The sequence below is a fragment of the Lates calcarifer genome, linkage group LG19 (genome assembly GCF_001640805.2).
Source record: "Lates calcarifer isolate ASB-BC8 linkage group LG19, TLL_Latcal_v3, whole genome shotgun sequence".
Taxonomy (NCBI): Eukaryota; Metazoa; Chordata; class Actinopteri; family Centropomidae; genus Lates; species Lates calcarifer.
In genome coordinates, this window is record NC_066851.1 from 14,590,418 (window position 1) to 14,618,040 (window position 27,623).

At 43.3% G+C, this 27,623-nt stretch overlaps 1 protein-coding gene across 3 annotated transcripts in view; it reads right to left on the bottom strand.

The window, feature by feature from the left end:
- The window catches only part of pacrg (PARK2 co-regulated), a 119,022-nt gene that overhangs the window by 24,934 nt on the left and 66,465 nt on the right, over positions 1–27,623 (bottom strand). For 2 of the 3 annotated variants that reach the window (XM_018663602.2, XM_018663599.2), the window contains 2 exons: positions 27,020–27,169; positions 3,566–3,861 (listed from right to left, as the gene is read on the bottom strand). In XM_018663602.2, the coding sequence (XP_018519118.1) occupies positions 3,578–3,861; positions 27,020–27,169 (434 nt within the window). In that variant the 3' untranslated portion in view covers positions 3,566–3,577. Of the gene's footprint in view, positions 1–3,565; positions 3,862–27,019; positions 27,170–27,623 lie in introns of those variants that run through there. The other variant, XM_018663601.2, reaches the window with a different exon arrangement.

Sequence of the window (27,623 nt, forward strand, 5' to 3'; positions counted from 1 at the left end):
GCTCACACCTGCACATGAAGCAGGCATCAACAACAGGCTTTAAGAGACAGACACACACACACACACAGACCTTTTACACATACAGTGTAAAGACCTGCTCTCCTGACTTCCATTTTTAGAACCACATCCAATATGTTGCCCAATGCTTTGCTTCTGAATCATTCCCCTCAGGTATGTAAGCTCTTCATTAAAGCTGTGGCAATCAGAGGGGGAAAAAGTACTGCTCCTCGTAAAGAGAATAGATTACTTCCCCATCTTTCACAGAAAGCTGTTTGCTAGAGTAGACACTCTCCTCCATTTTCATTAGCGGCCTGACTACTATATATTCTCCATATAATTGAGGTTGAAACCTTCTGCACTGTAATGGGGCTTTCCATAACAGTCTTTTAAAAGTGAAAGCCTGCCATCCTTGGGCGCCGCGTGATATGGGTTTGTGTTGTGCAGGGTGTGGATGTGTGTACGTGTGTGTGTGCCGCTATCACACAAATCACTTCTTCTCATCTTCTTCTTATGCTACCTTTCAAAGGCGGCTTAGAATAAACAAAGGCATGGCCTCACTTTTAGAGAATCAACATCTGAAAAATTAAAGATGGAGATAAGAAATCAAATCCCAGCTTCTCTTTGTTGAGGAAGATGCAGATTTGCTTTTCACAAGCCAGACCCAGCTGAGAGTCTAGAAAACTGAAGGTGGTGGAGTCTTTGTCGTGTGCAACCATGCACTTGAATTTTGGCAAAATAATCATAATCTTTTTAAATCCCTTTTTACATGCTTGTTTATGCATGAGTTTAAAAATTCTCCTAATCATTATTTTTATTTTACTTCTTTTATGCTGCTTTTATGTTCCCTCCCTTTAATTATGTTTTATGTTTGCTGTGGTTTTATGATAAGATGTTTGTGCGAGAATGAGATTATAATGTTTATGATTGTTTTATAAACTACAAAACCCCAGTATAGGCCCAACAGTAGGGGTAATTCTGTGGCCTGAAATTTAGAAAAACTTCAGCTTTGATACATTCACATCACTAATCTTGTCTCTTTGTTCTATAAACAGAATACTGCAGTACCTTTACACACATGGCCAGGTTTCACTCAAGCTTGCCTCCTTAAATCAACACGCAGGTGAGATACTACAGCATGATAAATCTCAGTCTGTGTCAAGTTGCCGAATTCAAAACACAACACAGGCAACACATTTCCCTATCATCTTCAATTCACCTCAGTTCCTCAATCAGTACTCAACATCTGAGAAGCCGACATCTGAGGGAGACTTAATCTGAAGAAAGGTAGCTATCGAGATCTAGACTTAAAGTAAAGTCAAGATGGTCGGTGTTAAATGTAAGGGAAATTACTTGGCCGGAGCAATTTAAACAACTAGTGAAACACTTTCTGAGTCTTAATTTTTCTTCTCAGAGGAGGATGGCCCTGGATTCCTCAATATTTTTTGGCTTTGCTTTCCACTACAGATGGACAAAAATATTGAGAAGACACTGTGGCATAATATGACAAAGAATAGTCTCTTCTCTCCATCAATACTTGAATCCATCAGGGAGATTGCAGTCGTATAACTGCGTCCTCCTACCCGTCTGGCATTAGCTCACAGTATCAGCATCCAAAGCTTTGACAACAAGCTCCTCAGTACTATGCATCAAGCAAATCTACCTGCACTCTCCCTGCATCTTTCTACTTCCAGCCTATTAGCCCAGCTTGCACCATCAAACCCTCTCACAGCATAGACAACTCAGCTTCCAAAACTTTAGTGTGGGTGATTTGTGGCAGCGTGTAAATTGAAAGTTGCAGGTCTGAGTCAAAGCAGAGTCATAAATAGGAGGGAGGAGAGGACGACAGCTCTCCGCCAGGATCGGGGGTGGGATTCATGGAGGCCAACAGCCTTACGTAGATGAGAAACGTATTCTTAATAAATATCTCATCATACATTACTCTGCTCACTCCCCGAGCCAAAGTAAAATAACAAAGTGAGAAGTCAACGGGGAGAACTGAGGTACAGGCAGACAGCTGAACATATGGATATGGATTGTAGCACTGCTGTGAAGGATTCAACATGGTGCCCATAAAGGAAGTAATTAAAAAAATGTCCTTCCTTCAAATCCTGCCTTTTGCAATTATGAAGATTTGTTATTTAAAATCATTTGCTGGGGTCATTTATATACTGAATATATTAAATACCCCTTGAAAATATAATTTATTATTTTTGAATTCCAGCATTTAGCTTATTAACCCAGGGTGATTTGCAGTAACTGCAACAGTACAACAGCCCTCAGTTTTCCAGATAACTAAAATTATGCAACCGAAAGCAAAAGGTGTAAAGGTCAGGGCTTTAAAGTGGATTCAGACTGAATGCAAAGTAAATTTTCCTTCGCTTTTGTTAATTTCAAGTATGAAGTATTTTTGCAAACAGGTAAAACACACACGCTACAGACATTAGGGCTAGCTAGCTGTGTGTGTGTGTGTGTGTGTGTGTGTGTGTGTGTGTGATGATTATTTCCCATTTCAAAAACTGAAACAATTTTCATTGTTTCAGAGTCATTTTTCTCCCCGATATTCAGGACTGAAGCGGAAGCAACTTGTGTCTTTCAAAATACTTTCTGTGAATGATATTTAATTTTATGACCAGAAGGAACAAATTCCTGAAAAGTGTCCTTTTTTTGAGATACAATATTTCCGACTGACAGCAGCTCTGTACTGCTCAGCGTGGTTACTTTATTATCTAACCTCCCATCGCTCCATGAGGCTCTGTACCATCACTGCTGATCTAGATGAAGCTGAACTGTTACCAGTACATGTGAAATGCTGAGTCAGACCAGGGTCCCCCAGCTCATTCTGATTCCTGTGTCAGAGAGTGTCTGTGTTTGCTTAAACTAATGTGCATGTGTGAATACATCTTGCTCCGGTCTGTGAACGGTCTGTGAATATCCATAATGTATGAGTTGACGCTGTGCATGTTATTGTGTGTATGTGCATCCTAGTTAGTGTGTTCTTGTACTGTGGTATGATAATGCATCAACATCTGACATCTGTGTCATACGTGTGTGCGCGTGTGTGTGTATGTGTTGGTGGCTGCACAGCCCAGTCCTCCGGGGGACCATCAGTGTGTGAGTGTTTGAGAGAATAATAAATTTGAGGAGGGCGGGGAGATGAGAGGCTGCGACCACCAATCGATTCCTCTGCTGTTTCTCAAATTAAGAGGGAGGGATGAGTGTGAGGGACAGACAGAGAGGGAGGGAGAGAGCAAGAGGAGGAGAAAGAGAGAGAGAGAGAGATGGAGAGGCAGATGCAAAACAAATGTACACATGCATAGGAAGAGATAAAAGGAGAAAGATGAAGATTCTGCAGCAGAGAGTGAGGGAAGTGAGTGGGGTGAAAGACAGCCAAACGCTGACAGGAGTCCAATTAAGTGTCATCCCAGTGGAGGCAACCGTCCCCATCCTCTTCTGCCAGGACTACGTGGCCTCAGCTTCCAAGGACACACTGTTTGTCACGTGGTGCAAAAACACACAGACACAAACCTCATCACACATTCAATACAGGCACAGACACATACATGGTTACACAATTTCATTAGCGCACAAAACACACAGAAGCAACATCTTGACGGACTTGCCACACAAAAAACACACTAGCACTAGCATGCACGCATCTGCAACCGTGCACATCTCCTGAGGGGCTCAGCCTTTCGAGAAGCCGGGGATGAATTGGTGCCAAAGATGGCTGGCGCCAGCAGCTACTGGTCCCAAGGTGCAGATGTGTGCCAGGGGCTAACCCACTCATCTCTGCTCTGCTCTGCTCTGCCCACCCACCAGCTGCTGCCCAGGGGCTGCACACACACGCTGCCCTGGAGTAAGCTAGACATCAAATACAAACACACACACACACACATTCATGCCTCCATGCAAACGAAGCACACAAAAACACACGTATAAACAATCTAACCCATGTTTCACACACATGGATGTGGCCTTGGGGGTGGCTCGCTGTCTCTTAGAAAAGCCTGGCTAATGAGCGAGGCCTCTGGCTCTACTGGCTCGGGCTTTAGCAGAGAAGAGTGACTGTATGACTGACCATAACACTACAGCGGGATTAGAGGGATGCTTCATATTGACATAGAGAACAAATTGACATACTCTAATAATTCCCTTTCACATTCTGCGGCAGTGTGAGAGGAAATAGCAAATGGAAGGGAATAATAGAGGTCGAGGCACACGGGTCCCTCGTGAGTGCTTTTACCCCCCAGACAGCACAGCCCACACTCGTACACACAAACGCGTTAATGCACATATTTGTACACACGCAAGTGCACACGTACGCACACAGACAGACACAACACACATGCACTGAATGGAAACAAGCGATCCTTTTGACTGCAGGCACTGCAGCCTGAGTTACGGGAGAAAAACAGAGAGAAAAACAAGACGGGCACATAAGAAAGGCAGAGCGAGAGAGAAAGAAAAAAAGGAGATGGAGGGAAAGAGAGGATGAAAGAAGAAGGGGGGAAAAAAGAACGAAGGAGTAAGAATGTGAAAAGAGAGCCAGGCTGGTTTTCAACATGTGAAGAAGGCAGCGAGACCCTGTTATAAATTTTCCAGGCCTGCCTTAGATTTAATCTGGGCCTGGATGCAAACAACACGCCGGCCCAGCCTCAACAGGGTGCTGCATGTGGAGTGTGTGCGTGAGTGTACGTGTGTGTGTGAGTGTGTGTGGGCGGCTGAAGGATTGGTTGCCAGGGAGATTCTGACATATCGGGCCCCACTCCCTGCTGCCCTCAGTTTAGCCTCGACAAGTCAGAGAAAACGCTCTGCGGCGGCCCGGCTAATTTACAATCTCTCCCTCTCGTTCTCTCCGCCTTTGTGTTTCTCTCTTTATAGTGTCACTATCTCCCTCTCTCTGCATCAAAGTTTTAGGAGTCTCTATTTGTAATTTCTACTTCTCATTGAACCAATAATAATAATTCTCTAAATCAGCTTCCCTTCCATACCTTCACAGCTGAACAACTCACCTCTCCTTTTCCCTCCCTCTCCTCCTACTTCCCTCTGTTCTCACTTTCTCTCCTCCGAGAATCTACCCATCCTTTCCTCTCTTCCCTTACTTTACTCTCTCTTGGTAGGCTGATGTAGTTGGGACCTGTTGTTCTCATCTGGTGACAGCCAAACAGGGCCTGTTGTAATTAGTGTGGAATTCTAATGAGCTTATCAGGTCAAAAGCAGCTTAGTCCTCTAGGACCCTAGCAGGGTGGAAATTAGCCCCGCTCCCTCCCAGACAAAACACACACACCCGCATGCACATTACACAATAACACATTGTGCATACCGATGATACAAGCTCGATTCATTAACAAACACTCGCTGACAAAGTCAGCCTCACCCTCTCCTCTCATAAAGGGATTAGCCCACTTTACATCAGTCAGTTAACAAAAAAGCGAATTATTAATGTGAGTGGCAACAGCAACAAAAAAGGCAACAGCAGTAATATGTAAGGCTGTCATTGTACTAAGTGAACGCGTAGCTTGAGGGAGCTATGTTATTTGAGGAGAGGGATGGCAGACGGCAAATAAATAAGCATATGTACACAAACACATATGTACACAGTGACCACAAACATTTAGAGGAAAATAAAGTAACTTTTTGTCTCCCCAGTCATGGTACGGAAAGGAGTCTCCGGCTTATTAAAAGTCGAAAACATCACACTCTCCTCTCATCTCCTTCCTTTGGCCGGCAGCATGCTGCAGTGGACTGGCTGAGGCAGGCAGACAGCACCTATCTCCATTAAATATCTCCGCAATTAGTTCTGGGAAAGTTGCAGCGATACGCAGAAAGCAGAGCAGGAAAGGCGAGGTACATTGATTAAGCACTGCAACAGCTGTACCAACAGGATTACACTCAAGAATTTTAATCGTACTTGTCAGCCGTCTTCAAATATGATAAAATGCCTAACCTTAAAAAAAAATGTTGATAGCTGAATGCACTCTGTGGACAGAGATGAAACTAATGGTTAAGGGTGTGTGAAAGTATATCATTGTATGTTAGTGTGTAATGGTGGGAGAACTGAAGACAGTAAAGGATTATGGGAAAACAGGAGGGGGTTGGGTGGGATAAATCAATTTCCTGTGTTTGGTGCTGTAGCGCAGCCTTCCATCTGTTTTATTCCAGACTGGTTAACATCCAATCACTTACTGTGATACTTCTGGGTGCGTGTGTATGCTTATCTGTGTGTTTGTGTGCATGTGTGTGTGTGTGTGTTTCCCCGCCAGGAGAAAAATGGAAGGCAGAAACTCCTACGCTCAAAATGTTTAGATCTTGAAAACAGAGCTGTGAAGCAATGTGTTCGAGGCAGCAACTAATAGTGCATTTCCCCCTTTATTCCGTCTGAAACAAAGCATAACCTGCTGAAACAAGAAAAGCATATCACCAGGCACACAACACAGGAAATAATCAAAATAGAATCATGCAACCACAGGAAATATTAAATTCTGTGAGGTGAAAACTTGAACTCAGCTCTGTTAAAACAATATTAACACCAAGGCATTGTTACTTAGTAGAACAGTGGCGCAAATACTCTTCATTTTTATGGTTTAGTCTCATGAGTAGGCTTCAATTCAAAGCTCATTAGAGGAGTCTAAATGGGCAATTCAAGCTGTCTTTATTCTGTAATACACATATGTATAGGAGCTTTATTGTATCATTTGAAACTACACCGTCATATATAAAGTTGTCAAGGTAAGGCTTAAATAAGTCAGCAGGTTACTCCTTCTACAGGCCTTCCTGGTGGTAGATAATTAGGCCATCTATCTTTATGTAAGTGAAATTTACACATCAGTTCAAAGCATCTCCTGTGGGTTCTCCTGGTATTAATACAAATCCTGGCCTTAGAAGACAAATAGGGAGCAGAAAGGACCAGACAAACCCAGAGCCAGAGAAAGAGAAAAAGAACGAGGGCAGCAGTCTTCCAAGGTGAGCGACACAGACAGCCACAGACAGACCGTGGTCATGGACCTTGAGAGTTAATGAAGCAGTCCTTCCCTATTATCTCTGCCTGCATCTACACTACAGCACAAGGTAACAGACAACCAGGCAACCCTCTCATTCTCCACTCGTCTCCTCTCCTCTCCTCTCCTCTCCTCTGCCCTGAAAACTAATCCTGCACACAACTCATCCCTCACAGCGCACACTGTAAACCACACCTGCCTCCGTCCTGGACAAAGGCATAAATCTGGCCTTGTTTCCAGGTAATAAAGAACTTCTGATATAGCGAAACAGCAACAGAGAGAAAGGGAAGGTTATGAAAGGAGGAGGGGCAGTGGAGGGGTGCTGAGAATGAACTGCAGTGGCAAAGAAACAGATTTATTGAGGGAGTGAAAAAACTTCCTGACTAATGAAGTGAATAAATGATTCATGGTGCTGATGCCACATGGTATAATGGTCATGAGGAGTGAATTACAGACATAAGTCCAAGGTAATTGGAGGATAACAGGAAAAAATCGAAATCAGACAAAAATGATGGGGTAGTGGCAGAAACCAAACCTCGCCGTTTTGGTTTTGAAAATTAAGCAAATTAAGAGCTGAGTTATTTTACCTCTTTGTTCCAAGATTTAAATGGCATCCTGTTGCCAGTTTTACAAGCCTGATTTGAAGCACTGGGTAGTTCTTTATTAAGTGCAGTGCCAAATAGAACCACAGATCAGAGTACCACCCCAATCATTCATGTTACTCAATATGAAACAAAGACATGAGGGAGTGATTACATGTTAACAGTTACTATATTGTGTGTAAAGACCCTCAGTCAGATCTGATAAATTAGAACAAAACAGAAAATCAGCAGTTAAGTACACACACACTTGCTAGATCCACGAAAAACAGCGACAGAAAAATGGTGTAATGTGTGTGTTGTCAAACTGGTGAATGTGTTTTGTCCATTTGCTTGTGCTTTGGTTTCAGTGTGCCAAGCTCTCTGGACCAACACACAGAAAAGGTTAAATCACTCTGACTATTTGAGGTCTGCTAAACTGACTCGCTAGTATTTTTGGAGAGTCCCTACAGCTATACAGAAGCCGTTCAAGTTATGAGAGTGTCTGAGACAAGTGGATATTGCCTTACTACTGCTCTTCCCCTGGGAAGGCTGGGTTTCTGCACTGCCTCACACATTGTATCTGATAACATTTCCGCTAATATCAATATTGTATAACTCGAACGGTTGTCACGTCTCATTTTTCTCTGTTTCATCAGCAAAATGGGTCTGATGAATTGTTTCTCTCGTGAAATGACAGCACTCTTCCCTTAATGTGTCTGATCTAGTTTGTTTTGTCTTTCACACCTATGCACCACACCGAGGGAGGGGGGGGGGTGACTTTGTTGTATTGTGTTTGATTGATGTTTGCACAGGCATACTCATATGTCCTTCTGTGTGAGTTTGTTTGAGAATAGTTACCTCCCTGCCAACTGAACCTGTATTGTTGCCCATTCTCAACACAAGCTTGACTAATACTCCACAAATTTGTCTTCATCACAATCAAGCAGGCATGAAACAGAAGTCAATATTATGCATCCTGGTTCCTGTAGAGACACGCTGAAGTAACAAGGAGGCAGCTATTTTCAATCCCCTACAAGAAAAGCTAGCTTCTCAATCACACAACCACAACATGGTGGCATTTTTCATTCTGATTAGGGCTGAAATGACACGGAGGTAATAAGACAGGAGTGAACTTGTTGATTTGCTCATTGCCAGTGTACAGTTTAGCACCTGAGCAGATGATTAATCAGTTTTCACGTCTGCTGTTGTTTCCTCCTCACAATCTATTTGACTGTCAGTTAGCCCGCAACATGTTTAAAGATTAAAGAAACTCAATTTCCATTCCACTATGGCAAAATCACATCTTATGTCCTGACGCCCGCCTGTCATTTCGCAGCCATGTGTGGAGCACACCAGAGATCTCAATCTTTAATGTGGCTAATGTTAGGGAGAGAGAGCAGAAAGAGAGGGAGAGAGAGATGCTAAGACAGAGACAGAGAGACCAAGACAGAGATGACAGCAGAAGAGACACAAAGGCGAGAGAAATCGACAGTGATATTCTTGGACTGAATGTGAGGCGGTAAGTATGAGAGGAGGGAAATGTCACGGCCAATCTCTAATGAAGGGCCTTCCGGGAACTATAGTTAGATAAATTATTTAAAGGCTTTCATTTAAAAATGTCCAAAAAACTGTGCTGCAATGATTTGCGCAGGGGCTGGGGAAAGGTCACCCGTGTGTTGGGAGTGCTTCATTAACCTCCCACCACCTCCCTGCCTCAATTATTTCTGTCAAAGAGCACCTGGAGGGGGGGGGGGGAGATAGGGAGGGGGACGTGGCTGCTGTGGTCGAGCTGATACCAGTCTGCTGTTCACTGCTGTGGCTGCTGCTCAGGAGACAAGAGCTGAGGGGCTTCAACTCCGTTCAGCTTATCTCAGAACCTGGTGGCGGTCCAGTCCAGGTGGAATGTTTGGGTTACTTCAGTGTTGTAACATCCCTGGAGATGTGCAGGGTAAAGGCTGGATGCTACTAGTATGTGTGGTTGTATGGGTGTGTGTGTGTGTGTGTCTGTGAAGAAATGGGTTGGGGAGGAAGCTGCCTGGTGCCCAGGCCTCGGGAGTGTTAAATGCTTTGATCTTGTAAAATGTTTCCTACAACCGTGGAACTAACAGAACTGCAAGGAAGTTTGATTGCTCAGACACGTGCATGTACACACACACACACACACACTCTCACAAAGTTACTTTCTTCACCGATGCCCTTAACCATGTAACAGCAGCAGGTTGAAACTTTTTCCTCTTTTTTCATTTCATCACTTACCTCATCTCTCCCTTTGCTCTCTTGACATTCCATATGTCAAGAAGCTTCTTTCAGAGTGAGGTGTGTGTGTGAAGAAGAAAAGCATATGTTGGTGTGATGAGCTATGTGTTCATACCCTCCCTCCCTTATACATGTAATCAATCTGAAATACGTTTTTCTTAGTTTCAGCCTAAATGGTCTAAATGGTTGAAAGTGATGTTTTTAGATGTCTAGATTTGCTCTTTCTGGAGCAGTGGACAAAAAGTTTATCCTGAATGTGGTGCTGGACTAAAGGCCTTTGGGTTATTAAACTAAAAAGGTTAACCCCCTGACAGCAGAAATAGGAAAGTTTCTTGGTCATTACATTTTGGTATATGTTGACTTTTTAAACATGACAACAAGGGAAAGATGAATGGTCACCAAATGTCATGTCAGCTCAGGTAATCTAGTTATTTGTAGCTCAGTATGAGCGCAGTACTACAGCTAAACTTTAGGAGTTTGGAAGTAGCTGTCATATTAGCTTGTGTTGCATCATACAATTCTACATAACCCTGCTCTGTTGGAATAAATTTACCCAAAACCTGCTCCAAAAAAGAGATGTGGCATGGTTGGCAGTCAGTCCTGAGACAGGAGTGGAAGTACCAATTTGCTCCCTTAAATAATGGTGTTAACTTACTGCCCAGTTAGCGACTCAAGTAGTTACTAGCTCAACAAGCTTCTAGTGCCACATATTTCGCCACAAAGTGCAAATGAAATTTCAGACATGCCTGAAATTTGATAAAAACGCAACTCTGTGAAAAATGTGAAACCCTAAATATGTTCTTCAAATGTTCCCAGGGCAGGGATACATCTTGAACCTCTCTCCCTTGTTCTCTTTTTTGCTCTTTGTCTGTCTTGTTACTCTGATCCCGTCCCAGTGAGACAATAGCAGACTAATTGTCAGGCTGTTCCTCTAATGCCTGATTTCTGGGTTAGGGGGCAGCTGTCGACTCCTGTGAGCTTGTAAAGAAGGAGAAAATACAAGAGAGAATTTAAGCGAGAGAGAAAGAGAAAAAAAAGGTAGTAGACAGGGAGGAAATGTGATCTCGGCAACATTCCCTGAAATTCCACTCATTTTACAAGTGCCCAGCACGCAGCTTGTGCTCACACACATTTACACACATCTGCACCACATCCAAGAGGCATAGTAGTTGGCAGAAAGTGTTGCAATCTGACCCATTGATGGGAGACGGTGTCTCAGTATTATGTTCCTCATACGACTTGAGATTCTGTATTTGTCTCAATCAGCCTTATTCAGCTGGCAAGTGTCAGACTATTTTCCACATAAGAGCTTTAATATAGGCTGCTACATCAAAGAGGTGACTAATCAGGCTGACGGAGAGAGGTGTCACTGAGTGTCAATCCTTCAGGGCCGCTGCCTGTCTCTCAGGGAACCTGCTCCATCAGCTTTGACCTCAAATAACCCAGCACATGCACACAGCACAAGCACGTGCACATGCTGCAGAACACATACAGAGTGCATAGACACTCGCACATGACTGCACATGTACACCCATACTTACCTGAACACATGTATGCATCCCTATGTGGTCATGTGCACAGACACATCTACTATACACAAACATACTGTACACGGGGATGCTAACCCAGCAATACACACCTCACTGGGAATCAATGTAAAAGATGACTTGGTTCAATGATAGGCCTCTGTTGATGAGAGCTGATTAAAGAGGTAAAAAATGGAAACTCATCTTGATGTATTTGGGTCAATTTCACGTCCGCAGACGTTGCTTGGTCAGGCCTATTTCTAGGAGAAGTGGTGGCGGTAATTAATGGGTGATAACGGGCACATTTAATTGGCTGTAATCTATCCGATGAAGTGAGGAGCCTCCATTCTTTTGAGGACAAAGGCCCGCTGGGAGGGCAGAAGAATATACCCTCATCTATAATGCTGCAGGCATACAGTATAGAGTGGACCATATATCAGCATAACAATACACCAACTGTGCAATGCTAAACAATTAAACTACACACTGCATTTAAGACAATGTAAATACACATCTTTCAGTATGTGCATGGCTGCATCTTCCTCCAAGAATGAAGTGCAAATGCAACAAGCCAAGATAAAAACTGCCTGGTACTTAACATAAAACGCAATAAATCAGTTCGAGCAAGCAATGCACTGCATGTACTCATGGCTCCTTGGTTCTACCCGAGAGCTCACTATACAATCTAGATCCTCCATATGACAGAGAAGAGAAAATGCAGTCTGCCAAGCTCTCCTCCCAGAAGAGGGGCAAACACTTATTTGCATTGAAATGAACTGTCTGAGGGTGTGTGTCTGTGCATGTGTATGTTGTAACGATATTGTGCATTCATGCATTTTGTCTAGTGGGTTGCTGGCTTGTGTGTCGACCTGCATGGATCACTAGTGATGGGATGACTTCTCAATCTCACCACCCGCTCTCCAGCCTCAGGGGGACCTGTGTATCTGCCTGTACTTACACATAGTCTATGTTTTCTGTCCATTCCCAGTGCTGCTGCAGTTCTTTCTCATCCCCTGCACGATCTACTAGCAAGCATAGTAGATTCAATGCCATTGTAAATCAACATGACCTTAGAAAATCAGTTTTAGAATCTGTTATTGAATTCACTTTGTAAGAGGTCATGTAGTGCGCAAAATTCATTTTAACTATATCAGGGAGACACAGCTCCCTGTTCTCCAAAACTCATGTTAAGCTTCCTACTAAGCTTAAAGCAATCGTATGAACAGAACAGTTCAATGTCACATGCTGACAAACTAATTAAGTTTGTTAGGTGTAGGTCTCACAATACATTAGTACAGCAGCATTCAAATATCAGGTAACCTTTTCATTGACACAACTCTGATTGCCTTCTTGTTAGCTGCTTTCTGTGGGAGGATTTGATTTTGCCCTCAACAGACACGACTGAAAGATATGTCTGGCTGCTTTGAGGTCATTTTCAGTCAGCACTGAGGCTCCATTAGCCAGTGTATGGTTAGCATAGATTTTGCAAGTTCACAGAGAATTGGGACGGCATGCTTGTGATAAATAAGCTATAACCAAAATTTTTAAAAACAGTTGACAGAATTGCTCAACAAAATCTAAGACATGGTCTGTGATTCAGAGGTTTGGAACCAGGCTAAGTTGAGCCACCCTGCGCAAAGCATTATCTATGGATCACAGCACGTCTCCACTGAGTGCTCTTTATAGGTAATCAATAGGCGAGCTGGCTCATGATGGCTCTCACTCATTACAACTCTTTAATAAAAGCCCACCCTGCGGTGACTGCTGCTCTGGGTAGTATAAACACACACACACACACATACACACACATACACAGCCATATGGGAAACCAAATCTCTGTTTACACAGGAAAAACACAAACTCACAAACATGGAGAAAGCACAGGATCTCTTGCTAGCAGACAGCTCAATCCAAATCATCCATAGCTGTTGCAGCATCACTCATTTATAAACCTACAACCACTCAGAGATGTCCTGTTGGTGAGGACTTTTGAAGTATTTCCACCTTAATCAATATGCGCATCAGCTTTTTGATGGGGTGCTGGTTTGAAAATATCAGGAGACTCTCAAATAAAGGTGGCACACACACACACACTCTTAAATGCCCCAATCAATGTACTGCGGCACACGTTTATCAGCAACTAAACTACCACTCTCAAGTTGAAAGCATCTTTCTTGGAGTCAAGAGAGTTGAACTCCAAATTGCGTGGTCTCATATAACCTTCAGCAGCATATGGTTTCCTCTCTAATTCGCTGCTCAAGCTGGAGGTGTGTATCCTTGTAGCTGTTTCCCAATCACTCCGAAGCAGCTGTTAGCTCCATCTCTCCACACATATGGACTCAGGTGTCGAAAGCCGTCTTTATCTGTATTTTCCAGTGGAGGGGTAGGAGGTGGGGCCTTGTGCGAGAATACAGGGTCATATGTGCAGGGTGAGGGGGCATGGGTCAGCTTTCCATGAACCATCCACCAGCTTGCCCTCATATGTCCGGAGAGACATAAATAGAGAGGGGAGCATATGACACTGCTTCAACTGTCACATAGCTCAGTACTCAACAAGCAGAGAAGTTTTAAATCCAGCTCAAATTACACTACAGCATCTGTTTCAATGAGTCCACAGAACCATCCAACACACACACCCAGACCACACACTCTAAATGAAAGCACAACAAACATTCACCATCTAATATGACTGCTCTGCCAGCCAAATTGAAAAAGTACATGTCCCCATATGTTATAATATAAATATTCATGTACAAACCATTTCTACGCTGTTGTCTGAGATGTAGCTGATAGATACAGGAAATAGATACAGGAATCTGACACAAACCCTGTGTATATATTTCAAACACTGGTACATAAGCAAACACTACAGAATGGTAAAAATTAACAACCCTGTGCGTCACGATGCAGAAACCAGAGACTGTGTGTGGTTATGATCTAAGCATCCTTAAGGTGCTAGCATCTGAGGGGAAGATGACCTTTCTCTGCCCAGAATAGCAGGGCTGTGGGGAACAAAAGCTGTGATGACAAACACACCGGAGACATTGTGACCCCGCGGGGTTCAACACAAGCTCTGAACGAAAGCTGAAATAGTGAGCATGTGTACCTCCATGCAACATCACAGACACACGTGTATGTGATAAAGCCCCTAAAATCTTGGTTTCAAATGAAGGATTTCTTTAAGACTTACCAAATAAATGACTAAAAAAGAATTAATCATCTTCAAAGTTAGGGAAAATAACATCCCATGTATTATGTATTAAAGGAATAGTTCACCATTTTGTAGAATATTCTTTTTGCCATGAGTTAGATGAGAAGAATAATACCACTATCATGTATGTGCAGTAAATATGAAGCTACAGCCAGAAGCCAGCAGCAGGAAAACAGCAAAATCGGCTCTGTCCAAAGGTAACGAAATCTGTCTATCAGCACCTTGAAAGCTCACCAATTAACAAGTTTAGTTTAACCTGTACAAAAATCAAACTGTAAAAAAATGTGGTTATAAAGGGGTTCACCTGCCTGACCATTTCATGGCCAGATGCAGTCACTTCCTGGAGTCTTCTTGTCACTGGGAAGTTGCCAGACAACCAGAAAAGATTGCAGGACCGCATCCATGAGCCACACCCACTTTAAACCAATGAGAAGAGCAAAGATAAAGCAAAACTGGAGAATATTTGGCAGAAAACCGTGTGTTGCTATAGAACTCAGTCTCTTATGGTGAGAAGCTGATTAAGAAATTCTGTGGTTTTCTGGGCTTTGATGATGTGAACATGTGTGGCTATCCGACCGGAACACATCTACACATACCCACACTCCCGCCATCACCCTACACATCATCCTGAGTGACAAGCATATCGACCGCCAACAGAACTCTGACACACACAAAACACTCAAAGAGAGAGTGTCTCATATTTCAGCCTTTGTGTTTCTTTCAGAGAGAAGTGGCGGGGAAAATATGTGGCTGTGTCTGTCTGCATCCTGAGGGCGTCTGCAGGCCGCTGAGTAGTATTGTTACTATTACAAACAATAACGGGAAAAGATGAGTCTGGTATCTGAGCATTATGATCCACAAAGCAGTCTAGGACAGATTTTACAGTGGCAGGCCATCACAGCATCCCTCTCTCCAGCATGAAGCAGAGATTACAGTATGTTTGACATTGCCACTCGAGGGTGAGGGGGTGAGGAGGGGTGGAAATCTAAATGTTTCAGTCCATCTCCCTGTTGCCTCTGTGCGTAAAAAGAGAGTTGAGAAGAACAGCAGGACATGCTGGGAGACAGTGAGTGAAAGCCATGTGGGAGCACAGGGATGCTTGCCTCTCCATCCACACTGACTAAATATTTTATGGGAGGAGGTGGTGGAGAGTAGAGGAGAGTAAGGAAGGAGAATCACGGGTGCATCTCCGTTGGGAGTGAGTAAAGTGTCCCAGGCGTGCAAGGTTATGGGGGGGGGGTCAGGACGTTACAAGAGTTGCCACAGTCCCGCCGGGTGAATTATTCATCTGGCTGAGCTCAACACTAGAACAGCATTATGGGTGGCCCGCAGTAGAGAACAAAGAGGCCAAAGCTTTTAGCACATAGGCTACGATGAACAAAAAGTGAAAACCAGGCATGGTTCAAGTTATGTGGGAGAGGGGAAAAAAAGAGGTGAAGGTAGCGAGAAAACAAGTGGGAGGAGTGGATGCAAACACTGAGGAAGGCAGATAATGTAAAAACCTTGGTTGGTATTGGAGGTTAGACAGAGTTAATTATATGTCCCCTGCTGCAGGATGTAGTGTTTAGGGTCTGCCTTGTGCTTGTTATCAACAACAGAAAAATAACACGGAAGAATTGGAAAAGCCAGACGTGCATAAACCACCACAGAAGGCATTCAACATCCTTGACCCTGCAGAGTTCTGTTTACGTTATCAGGAACATTTGTTTTCTCGTGTTTGTGATCTGCAACATGGAAACAGTTTTTGTTAAAAACACACACAAACAACGAAAACGTCTGCAATGAAATGAAAAAGGCCTTGTCTTATGCAATCAACAATCCACACTGACAGTGGTGTTTATACAGTAAGAGCAGTGAACTTGCCACAGTGCAGCTTATTATTTAGACATTTACCGTTAATAATCACATTGCGATTGTTTGTACTGATTGTGAATGAACTCTGATATTAATTACAAGTGTTTTCAAAAATACTGTCACAATATAATCTGGCATTCATCGCAGCTCAGTTGGAGAGTTGCATTCCTTGTGTACCGTAGCATGTTATGTACTAAGTTTCGAGGTCAACAGCAACGTGAGAGCCTTCGAGAGATGCCAAGAAATAACCTACAGAATATGATCTCCAGTAGATCATAGCAAGCATACTCTACATTCCACATGGCAGTGTGAGGCGGACATATGGATGTTTATATCCCCTCAATTGACTTTGAAGGCCAGGGAAGATGTGTGTGTGTGTGTGTGTGTGTGTGTGTCTGTGTACCCCTGCATGCATGCTTGTGTGACAGAACATATCCTAAGAGTAAATAAGAAAGTACTGTGGGAATTTTCTCAGTGTTTGCAACGCAGTGACTGACACACACACACCACACACACACACACACACCACACACACACTCAGAGTGGTCTTCCATGCCTGGGCGACTAGTGCGGTAACAATATTATTTACAGATGAAGCTGCAATGAATTAATTATGCAAACAATGTGCAATGTGCATTCTAAATTATACTACCGTGCATTGCCAGGAGCCTATTTAAATATTAATCTTTTCTTTATTAAATGAGTTTTAACCATTCGCAATGTTGCAGCGGTGAAAGGCGTAACTGCTTGAAGCACATTTTTTGCAGATAAAAATTGCGAGCGGCTCCTTTAATTTCTGAGCACACTGTTAGCTGGCAGCATGCATGCACATGCACATTCATAAGGTGCATTAATTCTTATTTTACTCGTTTTGGAACTGAATGTAGCAGAATCAGGTTGTGTCTTCTCATACATATCAGAGATTTGTCATGTTTGTCATGCAGTGTTTCAGCACCACAATGTGCAGCTTATAGGTGACTTGGCTCTTGCTGGGTTCTGTTTTTAAATATGTCCATATATCTGAGGCTTGAAAGTTCTGTCTTCAGGGCATCACCACTGTTTCCCAGGAAATGCAGTTTGGTCAAACGTAGCTCTTATGCAGTAAAGTACTCAAAGCTGCCATTAAGTGGCCACAAGAGATAACTTTAGGAGCAGGAGGTTGGTGAGAAATAGAGGTTTGAGTATTACTGCCCCAATGCGAAAATGCCCAATGTGCTGAGAGCAATGTTTATTCACAGAATAGCTATTATGACAAAAAAATTCCTAGTGAAAAACATATCAAATATGATACTGTACTATGGTTTGTAGAGGAAATAGATCTTTAAATATCGCAACAAAAATTCTTCTCATTATCACTATTATTTGTGATAAGTAACCAGAGCTTTACGGCACAATGAACTGTAATACCAATATCATGATCTTGAGAGGAGAAAAGTGGAGATGATTTGTTGCTCTACTGTAGACAATAGGTCACAGGAAAAAAATGGGGATGTTTACGCAGGTTGTTCTGGTTGTCCACCTGCAGGTCCCTGAGCATCTCTGACTGAAAGTCTGATAAAACACGCAAGCCTTTCTTCTCTATGACCCCAGTCCTTCTCGTACAAGTGGGTGGTCGAATATAATGAGGTAACATCTGGTTTTAAAGACTGTCTTTCATTTGCTATGTACATGCACAAGCTGACACACACACACACACACACACACACAAAGACACTAAAAGACTATATTACTCTAAGACAAGATGGTAAGGACGTCATTCTCCTCAGGTATCGTCCTAACTCAAAGCAAAGTGAAGAAAGAGCCAAATAAAACAAGCCGTATTATTTTATTAGTTATTATTGCTTAGTATTGTTTATTAGTTATTAGTAGTTATTAAGTAATAATTAAGTTTCAGAAGTAAAAGATACGAATAACAGCAACAGAAAGAATTCTAAGTCTCCTGTCACTGAATATGCCCACACATACATTTTAGCAATTTTGTGGGGTCAACATGACCCTTTTTGACTTAATTATTTTGCTCTGTGGTTCTGCTTAGAAAACACTAACCGCTGATCCATGTTGCTGATCTGGATATTAAATGTATGATTAGCCTTTATGTCTAACAGAGGTTTACAATTGTTAATGCATGTAAGACATGATGGGGATGAATAAATATGAATGGGGTGAATATTACTACCTATGACCACAACTGATACATTTGCACACTGTTGTGACTCATTTATGGAAAAATGTTGCTTCCTTTAATTTGAAAGTGTAATATTTTTGTCTTTAGACTTAATGGATGATAGGAAAATTATCACTTAAACAGCAACTAGTAATTCATTTTATTTTAATGGCAGAAATCATTTTGTGAGAGTCTTTCGCATCAAATAATGGATATCACATTTTGTGCAACATTCTGGTTATATAGTACTCTATACTCATATTTTGTGATGGCTGGGGGAATATGAGCCATGGAGCCAGATGGAAACATTAGAGAGAGGAGCCAGCTAAAAACTGTTGTCTGGATGCAGGACAAGACTTGGCTGGGACAACCTTATGGGGATTTGTGTGAGTTGGAGTGGGTGGGTGAGGGGGCAGTGAGTGGGTGTTGGGGTGGGGGTGGGGGGGAGAAACAGGGTGCATTAGAAAGTAAGAATAGGCTTCAATTACACCCATTAGAGATAGTGAGGACTGTGACTGGCGCATGCCGACATGCCTGCGTGAGAATGGAGGAGATAAAGTTACCTCTGTCGGGGAAACTTGCTGAGGAGGAGCAATAAAGGGGGGTGGGGTTGGGGGGTATCTAAGGGCACAGACAGACAGGAGACAGTCCCCAAAAATGACAGATGGGCTCATTTGAGTAAGTAAAACAGTGACAGGTACAAAATCATGTCTGGAGAACTTTACATCCTCTTTTCATAATATGTGAAAATGCAGGTCAGCCCGAGATCTAATAGTCATGCGCAAAAGTCAGATTACATAATTTAAAAAAAAATCTGCTTATATCAGTTATTTTACTTCTCTGTGATCCTCAGTGTACTTATGTTTCTGCCCACATCTGAGAGGCAGGGGGAGTTAGGACTGTATCCTGACACCGGTGATAAAAATCTATTTTATTTCACTTGTTTATTATGTGTGTCCTTGCCTGGGACAATAAGTTAGGGGGACTGTAGAAATGCTATTTCTTATTTGTTTTGCGAAACCGTGCCTTTTTTCACTTTCAAGCGGCGGGCCTGTTTTGTGAAGGTGTGGCTGTTTATGAAAGCTGACAGGCAACCTGGCGCAGGGTGCGAATGCTGATCCAAAGCGGGTTGGACAAATGTCTGCACACACACCAGCATTCTGTCGCTGGCTGCCCGCGGAGATGTCAAACACAATGATGTGGTGAGAGGCTGCAGGAGCGCTCCCTGCTCACTACTAGGAAGTCATGACACACACAGAGGCACGCACAGATTCATACACAAGAACACTCATAAAATTACACAGACACTCTGAAGGGAATAACAACAAAGCAGCTGCATCACCCTGTTCCACATTCAGACCAGAACGATCACCTGTCTTTCGCAAACACAGATAATGTTCGCGCTATTCATCTCACTCAATTGTCTAATTTCAACAACTCGATAATTGTGTTACACATGTCAGGCCCCTGGAGCCTGGACAATCCTGCAAATCGTTTCAAAGTGCCCCAAATTCATTAATTACAGAGTGTGTTAATCTCATTGAGATGGGAGGGAATAGAGAGAGGAAAAGGACCCTCATAACTCATCCAATTAGGTAATTGAGTGCTGCTTGGATTAGAGGGAATGAAAGAAGAACCCTGTTGAGATTGAGGACTTCTGGTTCTATACTAAGAATACATACAGTACATTGTTGTCTACAGATTACAAGTAACTATGTGCTTAACCTGACCCCATCCATCTAAAAGCTCATCATTTACTTATAAGCTTTCTCTATCTCCTACTTAATTTACACCAATGAATTTCCAAGATTGAGTGAGTCCAGTAAAGACAGATGAACTAGCTTTTATTTTTTAATTACATTTATGACTAGTATGGGTCTGTACCTGTGTGCAAGGAACCCAGGGGAAGTGGAATCACATTGGATGGATTCTCAGCTGTAGAAGAGACCGTTTCCTACTTCATTCCATTTGGTTTGAAGCATTATCCACCTGGCACTCTCCTGGTGGAAAGGCTAAGATTCACTGTGACTGACCAGCCAGAGCTGTCTGATGTCTCAAACATAAATTACCATGATACACATACACATACAAAAGCCAAACTCGCATTTGTCCTTTCAGACGGGCTGGGGGGTCAAAGTATGACAGCGCATCTCACTTTTAACGCAGACAACGTGATCGCCATCTGATATTCCAGTATATGTTTTACAAAACTGAATTTGCAGGGTATGCAAAAAAAAGTTGTCAAGTACAGCACTGAAAACCACATAATGCCATTACATTTACTGTGAATTACGGCCTGCACATTTGAAGGGGCATGTGAAATGACAATGAAATAAAGCTATCATATCATGTTGCTGACTACTTGCAGTGACTTTGGGCGAGGTGAGCGAAGCCGTGCAAGTTCTGCTGGCCTGCCCCCGCACACTGCAGCAAAATCGAAGTGGTGCTTTGTTAAAGTTGCAAACTGCCTGTGCGAAGACGCCAAATTCTATTTCATTTTAAGCATGCTGCCAGCTTTAGGGCTCCGTGCCATTTAAAGAGTGGATCCCATAATTCCCCTAAGTGCTTCACATTGCAGCAGGCACTATGTACAAATTAATGAACAAATCAACAAACACAAAGCCAAGTTCCTACTGAGGCGCTTCTTTCAATTCTCTCTCGCAATTAGTAAAAGTACATTATCTAACCTAACGGAACAATAAGAGGCACAAATAAGGTCCAGCTGGAAAAGGAAAAAAGTGAAACATGTCCATCACAGCCTGCAAAGTAAAAAAAAAGTTTTAAAGGGTCAATCACAGACCAAGAGGATGATGTGTGTATCTGTTGAGCGTGTGTATGTGTGTGTTCTCATTGAGCAGTCTGCCCGTCTGCCTGCAGAGCAGCCCCGATTATGCATGAATCTAGCTGCTTATCAGCTGACCTTTAAATTGGAGCCGCAGAGCGACTGCAGGCCCAAGGGCTGACGCTCACCCCTGATTGGCTGCTCCGCCTCAGACCTGCTGACAATAGAAATTAGTAGAGCCAGGTGGGCATATCCGCAGGCGGAGGGTGTACAGGAGTGGAGAGAGATAGGGGAGGTGGAGGAGGAGGAGGGATGGTGGTGGGATGGTTTGGTTGGGGGGGGGGGGGTCTGCATTAATATAAAAATATATTTCCACTGTTTTTCCTCAACTGTCTTTTCTTAAGCTTTAGGAGAGAAGGAAAAAGTCATTATGTGCTGTGAAGCATGCTAACGGTAGAGCAGGTAAGAACAGACGAGCTTGGTATTACCTGGATTTCATCTCTCACTCACTCATGCTATCTTTCCTTCCATCTCTCTTTTCTCTCTCTGTGTCTCACACTCTTCTCTGTATTTTAATGGCGGAGGGGTCTTGGCAGGCTGTGATTGCTTGATAGCTAGATATCTCCTGTAGGAGAGGGGTACATGGAAGAGGAGATGGGGGGTCGCTGAGGATGAGGTGTGTGTTCTGTCGTCCGCAGGGACAAGGAGCTCTGTGTGTCTGTGGAGGATGATGGATTACACGGAGGCCGCAGGTTTATGTGTGTGTGTGTGTGTGTGTGTGTGTGTAGGTGGGAGTGGGGAACATCTTCCCCTCCGTTGTGTCACTATGTACACAGGGAAAGCATGGCAGTGAATTAATTTTTCAACAACGGCAGCTGGAAAAGGTCATTAAATAAAGCAAATGTTTGTGAATGGGAATCCCCAGGAATTAACTTCAACACCATATAAGCAACAGTGCAGTGTTCTGGCAGTAAACGGGAGCATTATGCTGTATTGTGGACAAGAACACAGGTGGCTGAGTACACTGGCATACGCTTGGCCTTCTGTGAGATTAAAATGAGTCGAAAAAAATGCTTTGGATTTGATTTGTCTGTGTGTGTTCATGATAGCCGCCTCATTGTATGTCAGACACACAGTTATATGTACATGAGTCTCATCCACAGCTGATGAAATGTCCTCGCCTTCTTGTACCTCACTGTCCCTGTCCCTCTGTCCAAAAGAGGTTACGAGGTCAGCCAGCTCTTCCTGTTTATTTCCATTCCAGCGATCAGCATGGGCTGTAACTGATCCACCACGTTCATAAAGACATCCAGCATGAGTGGTGAGCGTGTGTATGCCTGTGTGTGCACATGTGTCTGTGTGTGTGTGTGTCATGTGATACACAAATAAACCAGGCCCACAGGGGGAAGACAGAGTGGCCAGCCACAGCACCGCATCTGTCACCAACACAAAAACCTCACCAGTCGCCGAGGCACACAAGACAGAGAGCCACTATCACTACGGCCCTGTGTGCGTGTGTCTGTGTTTGTGTGTGTGTGTGTGTGTGTGTGCGCGTGTGTGTGTGCTCAGCAATGCATGTGGGTGAGACCTTATCATAGCTGGCCACATTCCTAGCAGGAAGATAAAAGAGGCCAAATGAACCAGATCACGGCAGCGTGTGTGAGCAATATATGTATGTGTGTGTGCCTGCGTGCGTTTCAGTGTGTGTGTGAGAGAGAGGGAGAAAGGGTTTGTCAGTGACGAATAGGAGTTTAAGGACCTACACCTTACAGATAAGTGGAGAAAATCATCAGGACAACAACAACAATGCTACAGTGCAGGCTCAGATAAATACCAGAAAAGCCCTCCAGGCAAACATCAACTACATTCAGACACAATGTATACAGCCATGTACAGAATGAGGACGTCATGAAAAACATATTCTTATGTAGTCCTTGGCCACTTACACTTGTATAGTCTATGAAAAATAGATAAAAATAGATAAACTGTTTTACTGTGTACGGTGTCAGTAAACTACATTTGTAAAACTTAATGTGTGAAACTTAATGAATTTTGTTTATTAATAATAATAATAATAATATATTATTATTATTATAATATAATAATATAATATTTTTGTAATTTGTGATTCAAAATTCTTTTAATTTAATTCAAGTTTTTACTCTTTCTTGTTCAAGATATACTTTTATTACTGTAATCTTTGATGATAAAGTTTATTGGTCAACTATAAAATATAACAAAATCCATCCATCCATTAGCTATACTGATTATCCTTTGAAGGTTGCGGGGGGACTGGAGCCATTTCTCACAAAATGAATGTTACACAAAAAATATATATCAACGAATATAATTCTAATAATTGAAGAAATGTACCTGATAGTGGACACACAAAATTTTATAATGACATTGAAGGAAAAATCTGTTTTTGATGTGGGTCGGTAATGTCTGGCTGTTACCTGACCCACTAAATAAGGCACCCATTTAATCCCTATTCAAGATCCCAGCATATTTTCTCTGTGTAGTCTCACATAATTCCAAAAGTCTTTTTCTCTCTTCCTCACAGTGATGTACAGTAGATGAGTTCCTTCCGTCCTTCCTACGAGCTCAGAAGAGGAATTTGCTGGATGAGGGAGCACATCTCTCCCTCATAAGGAACGTTGTTGCATTTCATTAGGGATAAGATTCATCACAGTAAGCAAACAAGAGAGCCGTGCAAATCACATTGGAGGAATTCCTACACTATCCTCCACATTGTGTCTCTCTCATACACGCACACATACACACACATAAACACACACAGCTGATTGGCAAAAGGCACAAAGCAAACAATAGCTGGGAGAGCTGATTCAGGAGACAAAGGGGTACATCAAGGACGGTGAGACGATGTGATTGCTCATTATTGTGCACTTCAAAATGACGCATTACTGTGTCAGTGGTAAGAATGGCGGTCGGCTGCCTGAAGTTAAACAGGCATATTTTTTCTCATTGAACAATGGAGGTGTTACTTCTTCAGAGGCCTGGATCCCAGAGAGGCTGAGCGTGAGCCTGTTCTCCTGGTCAGAGGTCCAGTGCTCTGTCTGAGTGAAAGGACACCCAAGGGTCCATTTTGAAGATGGCTGCAAAGTCCCCAGCTCTGACCCTGGAAAAATGGCTCAGATAAGGCCTGTATACAGACCAATTTAACAGGTCACAACCCTGTCTCAGAGTGGGAGCGACACAGCGGGAGTGTGTGAACACAGCCTGGGGGATCTGTCCCATGATGAGATGCTGGTGATATCTAACTGTAGCCCTGACCCCTACGGCAGTGCTGTCAGCCTATTGATTCACAGCTCGAACAACTGGGGAGACAGGGACAGAGTCAGGTTGTGTAGCCTCAACTGGGACAGTGTGTGATTGTATATGTGTGTGTGTTGGTGCATGTATGTGCGCCTGTGGTAGACGTCTGGTAGAGCATTATGTGCCCGGGGCTGGCAGACCTAAACAACAGAGAAAAGAGAGACAGAGAGAGAGAAAGCTGGGGCCTTCGACTACACTGATTCCAACAGCTGCGTATTGGACACAACAGATCTATTCATGACAGATGTACACAAACGCAAACACACACACACACACTTGGCACATACTGGACACTGGCCCCGTTGTGGCTCAGGAGATAAGAGGGATGCCATGCAAGCTCTGTGAGTTACAGTGTGGGAGAGCCAAAAGGAGATGTTACCACACACTGCTAGACAGTCCTCTGTTTCTTCTGGTGTAGTACACACAATGATCGTGCCTGTCTGCTAAAGGCAGCACGCTGGCTCCTGTTGAGACAACTGACTGAGCGTGGGATGGAGCTGGAGGTGTATATAAGTGATATTAGATAATAGATGGACTTCAATGAAAGCTTTGATATTGATATAAACAAGTCACATAAAACAGAAGAAAGACAGAGACAAAGACAGAGTGAGAGAGAGTGTGAGAGAATAACAACCCTAAAATATTTGCGTTTTAGAGAGAAAGAACAGAGAGTTCTGGTTCACACAGCGTTTGGTCCCTAAAAGAGAAGCGTCTATTCTCTGCGTTTGAAGTCGTATCTTTCTGTGTTAGCAGGGAGTGGGTGGTACAGGACATGAATTGACAGCTCATCTAACACTAAAGCTCCAGATGTAGAAATAATAACAGTAGGAAAGCTTCTTTCTATCTATCTATGTACTTATATATATATATGTGTGTGTGTGTGTGTGTGTGTGTGTGTGCGTGTATAGATGATGTTCTTACTTACTTACATATATATATATGTGTACACTTTAGTTAAACTTTCTGTATCATTCAGCCTCAATTCTAACTCTTTAAAACTCTAACTAAACTTTAAAAAGTGAGAAACTACTGAATGCCTGTAAATTGATGAACAGGAAGCACCACCCTTGTTTAGCAGATCGGGTCTTATGCTTTGGCAGCTGTATGGACCCCTCTATGGCCCAGACTGGTCTCTGTGGGAGAGGTCAATAGCAGGGACGTCTGCCAGGTGAGAGGTTGGCTTGGGTTTAATCGATGCCTGCCAGTGGAGGACAGACGGGCGGGCGGGCAGGTAGACGGCGCAGTAACTACCAGGCAGAGATAAAACTACTGTATTCCTGGTAGGGTTCACTGACCAACTGCTGAGCCTGCGCCGTGGCAGAGGAAACTGATGCTTCAAAACGGTTTAGGGGATTGATTTGACAGCTAATTTACAGAGGAGATTTGCATGAGGCCATGCGCTAATAAGGCAGGCTTTTCTTTTCCATCCTTTGTCTTTCCCCGCTATCTCTTTCGGCTCTCCCCTTCCTTTTGTTAGACCTCAGCAAATAGTAACAGATAATGTAACTGAATTAAAGAGACAAGAGATTCAAATTGGATATTGATTATGAGACTAAAGCCTTGTGTTTTCTCCTGTTAAAGCCTATGTTTAAATGACTGATTCACAATGTCATTCTGCACATCCTACTGACTGTGGTGAGCAGTGTGTTTGGGTTTGGGTTTGTGCCTCAAAGCCTTCAATGGGCCCACATCATGTCACACCATGCTAAGTGCTTTGACGCGGCCACACAAAGAGCCCGGCCTATCTGATGCCAATCTCCCCAGGTCCTGAAGTCACCCAGGTGGGGGCTTTCAGAGGGAGCAAGGACAAAGTCTCCTCCTCAACAGCCCTGCACAATGCAGCCTGACTGACAGCAGAAAGGACAAAATGGAGCTTCTCTGTCAAGTGGATGTTTAAGTGGAGTGAGGAAAAGGAAAAAGGATTCAGAGGCAGGCGCGTGCATTGGATCCACAGAGAGAATAGGTAGAAAACAGGATGCTTTCTGCCTGAAAGTCACGCAACTCACAGCCAAACAAAGGGAGACATTTAACTTCTATATTGCATTTTCCAGAACAGAGCAGCTCTGTGGGATCCCCTGGTATAACCAAACCATGGCACGTGCTAAACGTGAACACCTATCACTGCCTTTCACAGCCTGGTAAACACTTTCTTGTTCTTCAGTTCACTGCCATACTGGCACAAAAAAAAGATTTATAGCACAATGGGACAAGCTTACACAACGACTGCTCCACAAAAGTACAGAGACACGTCATGCTGACATGCCATCTGTCTGCCAATTAACACTCAACCATTTGCGTGGACAGGACTCACTGTTCATGTTCTTGAAGATGTTGAGGATGGGGAGGATCTGTCTGTAGTAGGGCACCAGCGCTTCTCCCACCATATCTCCAGACATCACCAGATGCTGCAGGACTTTGAGGGTGGTGCAGATCACCTGGCGGTTCCTTGTGTTCAGGGCATCTGGTGGGGAAGGACAAATGGCAAAGGTCAGTAATCAAGGTAGATAATTCAAGGAAAAAAGGGATGTGAGGACAAATGGTGTTTTGGGATGTAAACTAGATTTTCAGGTTGTTTTTTCAGGCAGGTGGAGGTGTAGTAAAAGAGCAATTTGGAGAGCAATTCTGACATCTGCAACTATATGGTACATATGAGTGGGTTTAGCAGATCCCCACCCCCCCTCACACACATACTCTCTTTCCTTTGAAAGCATTTCCTTTATAGCTGGGCTTTGATTTAGACTGGCTTGTCTGCAATCAGTGATTTCAAATGCACTGGGGAGGCAGGGGTAAGTGAGAGCCAATCACTGGGCTATTTGGCCTACAGCTGCACTTAACTCCATCTCCCACTGATAGAGAGAACAAAAGGGAATGATGGTAGGAGAGATGGAGGGCTACAGAGATCAAGACAGACAAAT